Source organism: Rhinolophus sinicus, linkage group LG06 (assembly GCF_036562045.2).
Source record: "Rhinolophus sinicus isolate RSC01 linkage group LG06, ASM3656204v1, whole genome shotgun sequence".
In the NCBI taxonomy this organism is placed as follows: domain Eukaryota; kingdom Metazoa; phylum Chordata; class Mammalia; order Chiroptera; family Rhinolophidae; genus Rhinolophus; species Rhinolophus sinicus.
In genome coordinates this window covers 36,700,859-36,714,259 of record NC_133756.1, presented here as the reverse complement: position 1 = coordinate 36,714,259, position 13,401 = coordinate 36,700,859, and the positions used below count along the sequence as shown (strand labels likewise).

The following is a 13,401-nucleotide window of genomic DNA, read 5'->3' as shown; positions in this document are numbered from 1 at the left end:
ACAAAGAGAAAGTACTTTAGAATTTGGGGTTATTATTTAGGAGGGGGTTGAAGGGAGAGGACATAGGAGAAACTGATACATCACAGAGAGAAGCTGATGGTGAAGGGAGGTAAGAAATTGGACCACACTTACAGAAAGGGGGAAATAAAATCAAGCAGTTAAGCACAGGTGTTTCTGTGTATTTTATTTCCCAAGATAAGGGAAGTGTAAAATATTTGAAGGTGGATGGAATGGAGCCAGTGAACAGAAAGACAGAAGAGGAATGGTATAGCTGTGGAGTCAGGATGATGTGTAACCAGGACACAAGTAACTAGAGATGCTGGGAGGTTAAGTAACTATCAAATTGTTTTCTCTGTATTCCTCAGGAATCCAGCTAGCCTTTGTAATATGCTACGAAGGTAGCACTGAAATTCTGAAGACAACAATGCAGACCACCATGCCCCTCAGCTGTTCAGGGTCAGGCAGTGGATGGGGAGGAATTAGTGAGCTGATGTGAGGTGAGCAGAAGGAACTCTAATGACATGCTAAAGAGTAGCTACAGCCCTGTGGGGTAGCTGGATCATTCTGGAAGAAACCTCACAGACAGCCTAACAGTGTTCACTAGACAGAGGCAGAGTGGCTCCAGGAACACAGGCATCAACCATCCTCAGGCAGCCCAGGGGCCACCAACAAGCCGTAGTAGTAGACCAAGCAACTGGGCTGCATTCAGGTTTTCTCTAGAGTAACCCCTCACATCAATCTTTCTACCACAACTGCCACAGGAAAATCATTCAATCCAAGAATCAAATTCAAATTGGAGATCACACACACACACACACACACACACACACACACACACACACACACACAGTCTTTTCTATCTTAACTGGAATCTTTAATATCCTGTAATAATATGACTTAGTAAATACCGCTGCATTAACTGAAATCTTTGGGCTCTCATATCCAGAGACCGGACCAGTTTTGCTAGCAGATTGGGTATCATAAATATTTGGCAATTTGGGAAAAACACTATGAGCTTAGCTGAAACAGAAGAAAGAGGATTGATTTTGAGCAGGAAGATCTTGGGCACCGTAAAGGACACCATCTTCATGGTGGTGAGAGCTAAGGTGTCTAAGAAAGGCCCGCTAGTACCTCTGCATCCTACACTCTCAGGAAAGACCCATATGGGTGAAAGTCCATGTATTAAAGGGGTAAAGCAGTAAATGGAATTAAGTGTGAAAGAGTTTGGCATCGCCTGACATAGGGTGGGTTCTTCACACATGTTTCTACTTTTTCTCCCTTCCACCTAAGGTAACACCCTTTTTAAATACTGCTTCTCAATTCAGATGAAACAGTTTTGTGCTTAGCTAAAGGGATTCCAGGCCTCAGTACCAGAAGTGGAGAAGATTATTTTCTGTAGGACACTCCCCAGAGTTCCTCAATCTATGCACATAGGCAGCTTCCTCCTCTACCAGATAAACTTCACTTGCCAAATATTTGCTTGGAAGTGTACCCCATACAGTTAGAGTCCCTTTCTGTAAGTGTGGTCCAATTTCTTACCACCCTTTACCATCAGTTTCTCTCTATGATGTACCATATACGTGTTCTGTGTACCCATCCCCAGCTTCTGCTTGTTTCGCTGCTAACTGCTCACACTGAGACCTCCAGAGGCTCACTCATGGGCAGAACCAGAATGAAGCCTAAGAGTTTCATTTACTTCTAAGGCAGCAAGGACTGATGGAAGCTGGTGTAGAAATCCCTGACCCCTTGTCTAGAGATGGGACAAATTTCGAAGTATAACTTATACTCCCAGATTTCTCAAAGAGTCAAACCGAGGCTGAATCACCTAAATTTTCACCCTTGTTTGGCTTCTTCTCCTAATCTATTCTACTTTCCCACTCCCTTACTGTTTTCTCCTGGGAGCACATTTTTTAAAAAATCACTGGCATGCAAAGCCTTGGCTCAGGATCTACTTCTAGGAATACTCAGTCTAAGATAGACTTCATTCATTCATTCACGTACTCATTCAAAAAAGTGCACTGAGTCTAGTGAAGAAGAGTGACATGGTTAAGTGAGACGTAACCATGGATATTCTCATGGTATGATGTGGAGCATAAAGAGACTACACACTTCTAGAGCCAAGGGAAACTTAAAATACAAGCATATCATCAGACCTGGTAAAGTACTTTACACCAGGTAAGTCCTTATGTGTGCTAGAAAGTTTGGTCAGTCTTTGGTCTCATAACACTGACCATTGAGGAGAGCCAACCATTTGCTTAGAATTCTATTTTAGTCACAAACATTTATTGGGCTCCTACTATGAATCAGAGCATGAAAAACTGACAGACCAATAAGTACAATCTGATAAGTACATATTGAATAATGCATACAATGCTATGAAATATCATAGAAGGGATGATACTTCCTCAGCAAATGAAAGGCTGGGTCGCCAAGGATAAGTCTAATTAATTCTGGACAGAAGTAGAGAGAGGCATTTTAGAAAGGAATAACAAACTCCATAGTAATTAGGCATGAAAGAGCATTGGCACGTCTCTCTCTCTCTCTCTCTCTCTCTCTCTTTTTTTTAAAACATTTTTTAAAGTTAGTTTTACATGCACAAAACAATGTAATAGTTAGATATTTATCATTTATATCCATCACACAGTGACAACCCCCTCCCCACATCCACTACCCCTCTGACATTGCATACAGCCATTACATTTCCACTGTCTCTATTCCTAATGCTGTACTCCACTTATTGTAACTATATATATAAATATATATATATAAACACATATATAAAATTGTAGTTGACATTCATTATTGTTCAGCTTCTTGAAGAATGAGTAGCTTAGAGGATCAAAGCAAAGCCCACATAAGGAGGAGCGGCAGGAGGTAAACCTGGAGGTGTAGGGAGGAGCAGCTCAGTGATGGGCCTTAGGTCCTTCAGAGCTTTATTCAATGGTAATGGGGCACCTTCAAAGATATTTAGAACTTGCCAAGATTTGCCTTAGAAACAATAGGAAGGATGTGTTCGAGAGAAGAAGGACTCAGATCAGAAACACAGGTTAGTTAGAAGGCTGATACTAGATTAAGTCATATATAATTTCCAATATTCAACCATTTTGACCCAACAAAAATGAGACTTTCATAGAGTTCAAACTGATACATTAGCCAAGAAGAATGAGGCACAAAGACTGGCAACAAGGGATGAAATAAAACAGACACATAGGAAAGAAAATTGACATGAAATGAATGATCCACTGGCTTCAGGCAGAGTAAGCTGCAGAAATGAGGTGTGACAGTGCAGCAGAGTTTTCTGATGTGAACGATGGAGTGAATCATGGAAAGTATCTGTAAGAGAGACAAGGCCCTCCAGAGAAGTAATAGGGAATCATTCCACATTTCAGAACCCCTGGTTCTTCACTTATCACCTTGCAGTCCTCATTTCTTTAGTTCTGTCTTTTTCTGCTACTTGATATTGTGGAGGCCCATGATATCCCTGCAGTTGTATCTGCTCCTAAAGTTGAGCCAGCAAATAATGCAACCCCCAGTGCACTCACTTAGTTAAAGCAAGTCTCTAAATAAGAGCCTAAGCAGCATAATATCAGGAAGAGAAAACTTGTGGTCTTGTAACTCAGGAACACAGCCAGATTGTTCTTTAACATACAAAGGGTCTTCTCAGACAGAGGATTCTGAAAGTCTCAGAGAATAAATAGGAAAACCTGTTTTTTGGGTTTTTTTCCTACTCTGACCTCAACTCTCTTCCAGAACTACAGTTTTTCAATAAAAAGTACCACTAAACTTTTTATGTTTGCTTTGAAATAGGTATTGGCCAATGTATAATTTTTGTTGCAAAGACATGCCATTTTATTTTCCTTCAAATAGCAGTGCCTTCTTAAAAAAGAAATGATCAATTTGCTTAACACTGTCAAGAATTGCAGCATTACATGTCTGTCTAGGCATCTTGTGTAATGTCATGCCACTTGGGATGGGCATGCTGTTTAAGATGATCTTAATTCAACTTCTGAGAAAAAAAGGATTCTAGGAATCCAATATAAAAGATAGACTAAGGAAACATTGCATTCCATTTTTTTCTTGTAACAATTTGTTAGAAGAATTTGTTACCAGAATTACTTCATTTTGCTATTTCTTGTAAGAGAATTACCGAGAAATGCATAAAAAGGAAATATTTTTCAGTATTAAAAAAAAATTTTTTTTTATTGCATCTCCTGAATTTAAGCTCTTATTTGGAGAATGCTGTTGAGGGGTTGGCTTCAGGGTCAATTACACAGCATTGGTCATTTATGCCAGAAATACTTATGGACCATGATCTGTGTGCCAGGCACTGTGAGAGCTGCTGGAGACACAGTGGTAAGAAGAACCAGGCACGGAACTTGAAACTTGTAGCTGAGCGATAATGACAAATATTAAACAGTCACACAAATAACTATTAATTCCAAACTACAACGAGTTCCTGAAAGGAAAATAGTGGATAGCACAGAGTGGGCGACCAGTCCTAGTCCACGGCATATTCTCTGAGGAAGTAATTTTCCAAGCTGAGATCTGAAGAATGAGTAAAAGTCAGCTCAGGTGATTAGAAATGGACCAGCACTCTCGGAAGAAGAAACTTCCAATGCAAAGCCCTAAGGAAGGAAGGAGGATGACACTGTTCATGAAGTTCACAGAAGGCTAGTGGGCCTGAACACACAAGAGCAAAAGGGCAAAAGAAGTAAAACAGAGTTGGAGTTGCCACCAGAGACTAGACCAAACAGGACCTTGATGGTCATGTTAAGAATTCCGGTCTTTATCTGAAGAGAAACAGGAAGTCACCAAAAGCTGGAGAGTGGTAGAATTAGATTTACCTACACCCATCATTTGAAGCCAGTGAGTTTCCATTCAGCATTTAACAAGTGTTGTGATAACTGCTTTAGGGATTTAGAAATCATATAAGACATGGTCTCTGCTCTCAATATCCGGTGGGAGGAAATAGAGTGTGAGTCAAAGCATGGAAGCAGGAATGAGATAGTCTTGGGAAGATAATAGCTAAAGCATCTTTACTTACTTCATCATAGCCAATGTGAGCTGATGCACAGAGTTTGGTTTTGCTTTTCTTTGAAAATGTTTAAGGAAGTGTCATCAACAAAAGAAGTTGTAAACACAATGGGATTTATAGATGATGTAATATAGAATTGTACACCTGAAATCTATGTAATTTTATTAACAATTGTCACTCCCAAAAATTTTAAAAATAAATTAAAAAAAAAAAGTTGTAATCAATAATTCTGTCCACTGAAACTTTCTATCTGTTCACAGATCAGGCACCACTCAAGCAACTATGCATCCAGCTCCACTTCCTTACCCCACCGGTGTTCCTCAACCTTGATGGGGAGTGACCATTTGGAAAGGTGAGATTTAGGAGCTGCCTGGGTTTACCGCATAGCCTTCCGGCATCTCTCTGTTCTCATCTGAGCTTGTGCTACAAAGGCAGAATATCTCTAAGAATTAAAATGGAAATTAAGCATGCATATCTGATTAAGGAGGACTAGATTTCTTAGAGGAGCTGTTGTTGTTTTTATAATTTCACTTAAATTTCCTCCAACTAAGAACTTTCTGAAACTGGCTCCAGTCTGATCTTGTGACTGATCAACTCTCGACGTGAAAGAGCCTGTTTTTCACTGATTTTTTTATAGTAAGCACGGTCTTCAGGAGTATTTTAAGGCAAAGCTACCCCTGTTTCAAGTAGACATCAGATCTGTGTGTTCACAATATGGTTAGCATACTCGTGCTTGCCCTTTTGATTAGATCTATTTTGTGTAAAACATGTATTTCAATGAAAGAACACTCTAGAAAGCAGAGCATAATATCAAATGTGATGCACAGTTGGCCATATTAAATTTTGAACATTAGTTTTCTCCCTCAAACACCTCATTTCAATATTTCTGTTATTGACTGTAGGGCTGATTGAATGAATAACCTCTGAGTATTATTGCTTGTATGATCTTTTTTTTAAAATAAGAGAATGTGAAAAGTTCCATGCTTTGCTTTTCAAATAAGTTCAACTCAATTTAATGGAAAGTCAGTGTGTTCATTTTATTCATTCCCTGGGTAAGGCCAGGTATAATAACTCCTCTACTCAGCAAAAGTTGTTATGAGGGATGTGGACATTCAAGTAGCTCAATTTCTTTGGCCATTTGTTCTCCCAGGGTTGAGGTAACTGAAAGATAATCACATCTGTTCTTCAGAGGAAAACCTAACTGCATTTTTCAATAGAGATATAGTATGCATCATTTTAGTATATTTCTTTCTCTTCTTTTCCCCTGTAATTTAACTTGATTTTGTTTTACATATTTATGATAACATTATATATGCATTATTGTATCTTGTTTTTATTTCATAAGTAAAATAAGCATTCCTCAGACTATTAACAAATTATTATTATTATTTTTAACAAATTATTTTAAAGTGATTTTAATATTTATATAATAGTCTATTAGTTTACTTAATCATAATCTGTGCTCAAATTTGGCACCATGATAAATTACTGAAAGACTGAAATGCAGAGGGCTTTTTAAAAAAAGTATTTGTGATTGTTTTACCATGTCTATTTTTTTATTTATTTGTTACCATAAGTTTAAGGAATAAATAATATGTAAATTTTTATTATTTATTTATTTTTTAAACAGACTTTTCATTTATTTCAACATCATCACTAGGATTATATGTAAAATTTTAATATTCTTCAAAGATACAGAGAGTCTGATTGCTTTCCAAAAGAATTACAGAGATTTAGAATTTTCACCAGCAATGTGTGAGAGTTTCTGCTTTGCTTCATTTTTACCAGCACTCTAAGTTATCTTATAAAACATACATACACAATCCTTTGTTGGTTTGATAGGAGAAAAAAAAGTGTTTCATAGCTATTTAAATCTGCATTCCTCCTTGTATTTTTATAGGGTATAGCTATATACTGATTGGGGCTTGTTTTAATGGCAACATTATTTGACCATTTGATGTGTCTACAATTGATATAGCTTCATGATTTGATTATTCTGAATGGCAAACTTGGAAACCAGAAAAATTACTCAGAAAAAAAGCATATATTTAGCATAATTAAATGACCCAGAGACTAAAGTGATTCAAAATCCAGTTATTTAAGTTGCTTTTAGTTAATGTCTAACACATTTATATTTCTTACTCCTCACACCATACCCCCCCAAAAAAAAAAAAAAAAGAAGAAGAAGAAGAAGAAGGAACCCTATTCATGCATATTACATCTTTTTCTCTATTCTAATAGATAATGAAAGAACGGAGATGGACTTTTTATTGCAATTCCTGCTTTCCTGAGTTTGTGCGTTTCTTCCCACCTGAGAAGAGTTTTATATTTTGATTTAGATTGTTTCTTCATTTTTATCTTTTCTTTTGATGTTTTTATTCCTCATCAGTAATACTCACTGAGACCAGGGTTATTATTATAACCCATGCCTCTAAATGCTAAATTGGCTTCTTGGACTGGATTTTAAGTACCCATTTAAGAAGTTGGGCAGAATTTCACAGAAGATGATTGGTGAAAAAGTGAGAAAAAAGGAAAAAAACCATCTTCCAGGAGTGTGTTGCCAACTTCAAATCATCACCTGAGTCTCAACCAATGTGGACATCTTTACATTTCTGTGGTTATTTTAATTTTACAATGAGTTTGAAAAATCAGTATAAGTTTTTGATAACGTAAAGTCACATATTGAAAGCAAGAATGCAATTAATAGGACATAAACTTGAGACAGAAAAGGATCTAATCGAAGGCAAGACTATATACCATGACAACAGACATTTAGGCAAAATGTGTGACTAATGTTTTGGAGATGTTGTGTCCTGGGCTAAGCTTGAAGTCAAGGTCCTTATGTCTATATTCTGGTTATGTGTCATTTAGTAACTCAGGAATCAGCTTCATTGTTGTTTCTCTGTCTTTGAAGACTGAAAGGAGTGATGCAGCTAGGGTTCTCTGGAGGAGTCATAGAAGACAATGATGTGGCTAGATGATTAGCCGTTGAGTTAAAGCAATAAAAAATCCAGGCACAGCCTTCTGATAATACCTCTATCAATTCAGGATTTCTTCAAATTTATTCTCCGGTGGCATACAAAAAGGCAAAATTAAGAAGTGACATAGTTATCAAATACTAAATTTTGTTACTATCTTATGAAAGAAAGAAATCTATTTTATCTTAACTGAAATAAGAAATCCTGTGGACTTTTAAAAAGTACTTCGAGTCATCTAATATCTTTCAGCTAATATGATCTTACTTGCTTATAAGTTCAATCAGCCTTTCTTTCTGTGGCCTTTACTTCCCTTCCTTTTTCTCTCCTTCCCCTTCTTCTCTTCACTCAACACATACTTATCGAGTGTCCCTTCTTTAGGAGCTGTACTAAGGAAAGGACATGCTGTCACCTACAAAGACATCTTGGGAAGAGATTGTAATATGGTATCAGTGGTTTTGCCGTAAGAGCCTATAATGTGACTCCATTATCATTTCTACCAACTAAATTAAGCCAAAATAGTTGATTCACTTCTGTTAAATAGTTGAACCAGTTGTGAATTAGCTGTAAACTATAATTCTTTTCATTCAAACCTGTATTTGAAAATACCTTATGGGAAAACGCAAAGCAGATGCTGTACACAATCCCTTAATTCAGGTTTAAATTCACCAAATTTTATTGAGCAAGTAGAATTTGCCAACCATCCTAGGAGTGTGCATGCCAGCACGTCTGTCTGTCCATCCATCTTTGTGGTTGTCTAGCTGTCATCGATTATTTCAGTTTTACAAAAGAGGGTAAAGTTTACAGAGAGCTTGTCCAATGTCACATGGCTAATATAACTAAGAAATCAGATCCAAGTTCAAGTATTTTGATTCCGGGTTGACTGTTCTCCCTATAGCAGAGTAGGATGTGAGATTTGCTACAATGCTATTCCATTTATAAAACAATGTGATGTAGTAATAAAAGCATGGGTTCTAGAATCAAACTTGGATTTAAATCTGGCTGTGCCACTCACTAGCTCTATGACCTTGACAAAGTTAATTAATCTCATATAGTCTCAATGAATTAACCTATAATACAATGCTAATAGTAGTTATACATGGAGTTATTGTGATAATGTATGTAAAGTGAGTGTAACATAATAGGTGCTCAGTAAGTATTAAGTATGATTATTTCTTTATCCAGACTTATCTCCAACTATATAATATGATCTCAGTTTCAACTATAGAGTGGCTTCCTGACTGTGTGAGTTTAAATGTCATGGACAGAATCAACTTCAGATCTCTGGATGCTATTCTTCTTGTTTATAATACTTCACGATTATTTTTTAACCGTGCAAAACCTGCCCATCTTCCACATGTTCAAATCTCTCCTTGTCTTTAGGCCTTGGACAATTTAAGTATCTGTGTTCTCTTCTCATCTCTATCCCTAACTCTGAAGTCATTATAGTGCTCATTTTGATGATTATTGTATTATTCCTTAAATATTTTCATTATTTTCTTTTTCCCTTGACAAAATTCTATTTCATGGTGGTCAGGACCCTTTTCTTATATTCTCCTCATAGGTCTCTTAGCACTAGTTCTGTATCTGACACCAAGGAAGATGCTGTTTATTAGGTAAATTCTCAATGAAGGAACAATTTATGTACAAGATTAACAGTTGCAAATTTCAATGAAAGTGATAGGAAGCCCTTTGTTTCTATGCTGTTGTTCAACTTGGGAAACTTCATGTTAAACTTTCCTGATTTAAAAATGTTATATCCAGGGAGAATAGTCACATGCAGTTTAATATAATAATTTTTATTGAAGTTCTACATGTGAAAGTAATAAAGTAATAAAATGATTGGAAAAGTTTGAAAAAGAATGACTAGTTGGTGATGATATTTCTCAGACAATTAGGAATGATCTTTGTCCAATGAGTTTGAAATCTGATATACAGACAGTATATTTCAGTATGAAATACTTTCAGTACTTCTGTTTTTAATCCACAGAAATGTATCCATTGCATACTAAATTCACCCAAAAATAATACGCTCTATGACATCAAATATTCTGGATTATGATTCAGTAATACACTGAATAAATACTGATTTTTAACAGGTGCCTTCATTTTATTTTCTTTAGTATTGTCAATAAACATAGATTCCCATAATTATATAATGAGGTTATATTGAGGATAGGACTAAACTCCAAAATAAAATAAATTTCTTAGCAACTCTGACAAAAAATGCTACATGCAGAGAAATGGTGCTTAATCTACATTTTATTGTAATTATAGTAATTGCTATAACACTCTATGGGATACATATGCAAAACAATTAGTGGTATTAATATGCTGCTTTATGAGTGGGCTGTATAGACCTGGTTCCTGATAACATATATTCTGTGTAATGTTAGACCTATGGCTTTTGCATTGGAAGAAATGAACTGCCTAACCTCCCTCCCTCCTATTGCAAAACCAGTGCTTTCATTCAGTACACTGCAACCCAATGTGAAACAAACCAACCAACCAAACAAACAAACAACCCAGCTATGCTGCTTCCAAGAGAGGATGGACCAGAGTGATTGGAAGAGGCATGCCAAGCCATGCCAAGATCTTAGAGCCAGGGAGAGGTAAGAAAACGGAATGTTAGGGTCAGAAGATTGAGCTTCCATCAGAAGCTATATTTATCCAAATTATCCCAAGGAGGGAGGAGAAAATTAGTCATTATCTTTTTATATGTAAATGTGTATATGTATCTTACAGTTATAAGTGAACTTTGGTCCATGAAATATATAAAAATTCAGGCAGAGTTGAACTGAGCCACTTTACTGTCTACAAGAATGACTTAAAAATTAAACAAATAATGAAATCCAGGTTATAAGGAAACTACATAAACTACTTAGAACAAAAATTTATCAACATCCTCAGTAGTTGGAAGTACATTCAAAAGGAACCTGTTGTCAAGATAATTGTAACTATTTAGGTACCTTAAGGATCTGTATAAAATATACTTGCTTGATATACTTTTAATTATTATGAAAAATGTTTACTTGCTGTCTTAAAAATATGTGTGCTCATTTTTCATTAATCCAGGCTTTTACTGAATTTTTATTAATTCAAAACATCTCTAGGCTCATCCCATGGATAAAAGTGTCTCTTTGTTTCATTTATGTTCTAAGGTTTTGTTTTGGTTTAATTATCTGAAATATTTTTTTATAAAAATAATTTGTACAATATGTATTTTTAAGAGCTTTTGTAGTATTTCCTTTTCTTTTCTTTTTTTTAAATATTCAACCATATTGTAAGCTCCTTGTGGGCAGGACCCATATTTTATCTATCTCTTGTACCTACAGAATCCAACACAGTGCTAAACACATAGAAATTGCTCAATAAAAATTTGATGGAGAGTCTAAGTGACCAGACTGCAATCTATGTGAGTGATACTGAAGACAACTAGCTATGCACACTGTGGGCAAGGGTGGTGTTTAGTTGACAGTTGATTCTTATTTTCTATTCCTCTTTAAGGTGGTGCCATTTTGGTCAGTCTTTAAACTTGAGCATACAAGGGAGTCTTCTTTAGACTTTTTGAATAAAACAACTACATATTTGTTAAATATGGGATGGTTGCAGTTAGAAAAAGGATAAATGAGATATATAAAAGCCTGCATATAAAATTACTTGCCTTTTAGTCAGCTATGTTGTTTAACTTAGAATAGGAGCTGAATTTCAACTCCACACCTACAGGTGGATGTAGCAGACAAAACTGAGAAAGAGCATCGCAACTTTGGGAGAGTGACCATGAAAACTGTTTTTTAATTGTGTTTACCCTCATTTTCCTTATTTTTAAAAGAGAGTAAGTAACACCTACCTTATAGAGTTGATGCAAAGTTTAGAGATGATATGAGTAAAACCATTATTCTTAAAACCACTATAAATTCCCCAAGGCAAAAGATGGTCCAAAGAAAATCATTTATAGGATGACTCGATTTTGAGTAAGTGGCTGGAATTTGGATCTGCAAGATAGGAATTATGTGTGTACCAAAGCATCACATGGGCATAATAAAGCCCCAAGCAATTTTACTGTAAGATCTTTGCAAATCTCCAACCATCCTTTATAGAGTTAATTTGAATTACCATCATCTAGTTGCTGAACCAATGGGATTTCCTCTGCAAGTGCCAGCAAGAATATTCCTGCCAAAAATGTGGAAGTGATTTTTAAATAAAACTTCCTAGAGCATAACTCACATGCAAATGCTTGTGAAGTTAAAGAGGAAACAGCCTGTGGCTAGAGCCCCCATTAATATTCAGAGCCAGATGGGGCTATGGGATAAGAAGGAGCTAAAAGAGATGTGGGAGAGTTGCCAGTAAAGACTACATCATCCGAGCCTGTTTCAGGTCTCTGGACTGAATCATGGTACCAGGGCCAGTGATACTAATTGTCTCCCAGGGAACCTGTTTATGAAAAGGAGTGGGTTTCTATGGTTGGCCTATAGGGCCAGCATATTAGGGTTACAGAACCCAGTGGTTGTGCTACTCGTAACTCATCACACAACTACTGTCTATTGCAAAACCCACCCATTTGGTACCATATGGGAAAATGACAGATGCTAAAACGAAATTCATGGAGATTTGGTGCAGCATTTCCCAAACGTGCCTGATCATACTAAACACCCAAAATTTGTTAAAATAGAAAAACCTAGTCTCTTCCCTGGAGGTTATGAGTTCGAAAGTCTGGCATGAGACTTGGTGTTTTATATTTTTAAAACTAAGTTCCTTCCAGGTGATTCTTTTCATCCAGCAGGCTTGACGACGTTGATGTAGTCTAGGGGTTCTCAAAGTATCATCCCCAAGCTAGCAGCATCAGCATAACTTGGGGGTAATTTCTAATAAATAGAAATACAAAGTCTTTGGTCCCACTAGAGACCTTCTGAATCAGAAACTCTGGGACTGGAGCCCAGCAAACTGTTGCAGAAGTCCTCCCGGTGATTCTCATGCACACTAAAGCTTGAGACCTACCCTTGTCAAATGCGGTCCAGAGAATGGGAATTTGGGAGTATAGCTGCAATTTAGGAAACTCATCTAGTCCAAATTCTCCTAGGACGAGGAAAGTCATAACTTCAACCTAGGGGTTAATTGCTGCTCTTCCCTTGACATCACTACCTCCTTTCCTATTTTCTAAGGAGTAGCTTGACTTTGTGGATACCTAACTGATTTTTGATGTTGTTGTTGATTTCCCAACGGATCAGGGCCACAGCCCCTCTCTCCTTCCTGAGAGCAAAGATACTTTGTTATTTATTTTCCTACTTGAAATCATCCTGTTGTTTCGCACCCACTTAAAGACATTGGTTGACTCCCCAGCTGGCTCTAACTGATTGAGGTTTACATTTCTATAAAAGGTTTTTTTCAATA

The 13,401-nt window shown here is 36.6% G+C and overlaps 1 protein-coding gene across 1 annotated transcript in view; it reads left to right on the top strand.

Annotated features, from left to right (window-relative positions):
* The window catches only part of PTGER3 (prostaglandin E receptor 3), an 86,741-nt gene extending 75,336 nt beyond the window's left edge, over positions 1-11,405 (top strand). The window contains exons 3-4 of the mRNA XM_019727751.2: positions 5,296-5,387; positions 7,277-11,405. Of these exons, the coding sequence (XP_019583310.2) occupies positions 5,296-5,387; positions 7,277-7,280 (96 nt within the window). The 3' untranslated portion in view covers positions 7,281-11,405. The remainder of the gene's footprint in view (positions 1-5,295; positions 5,388-7,276) is intronic.
* Positions 11,406-13,401: the final 1,996 nt, after the last annotated feature.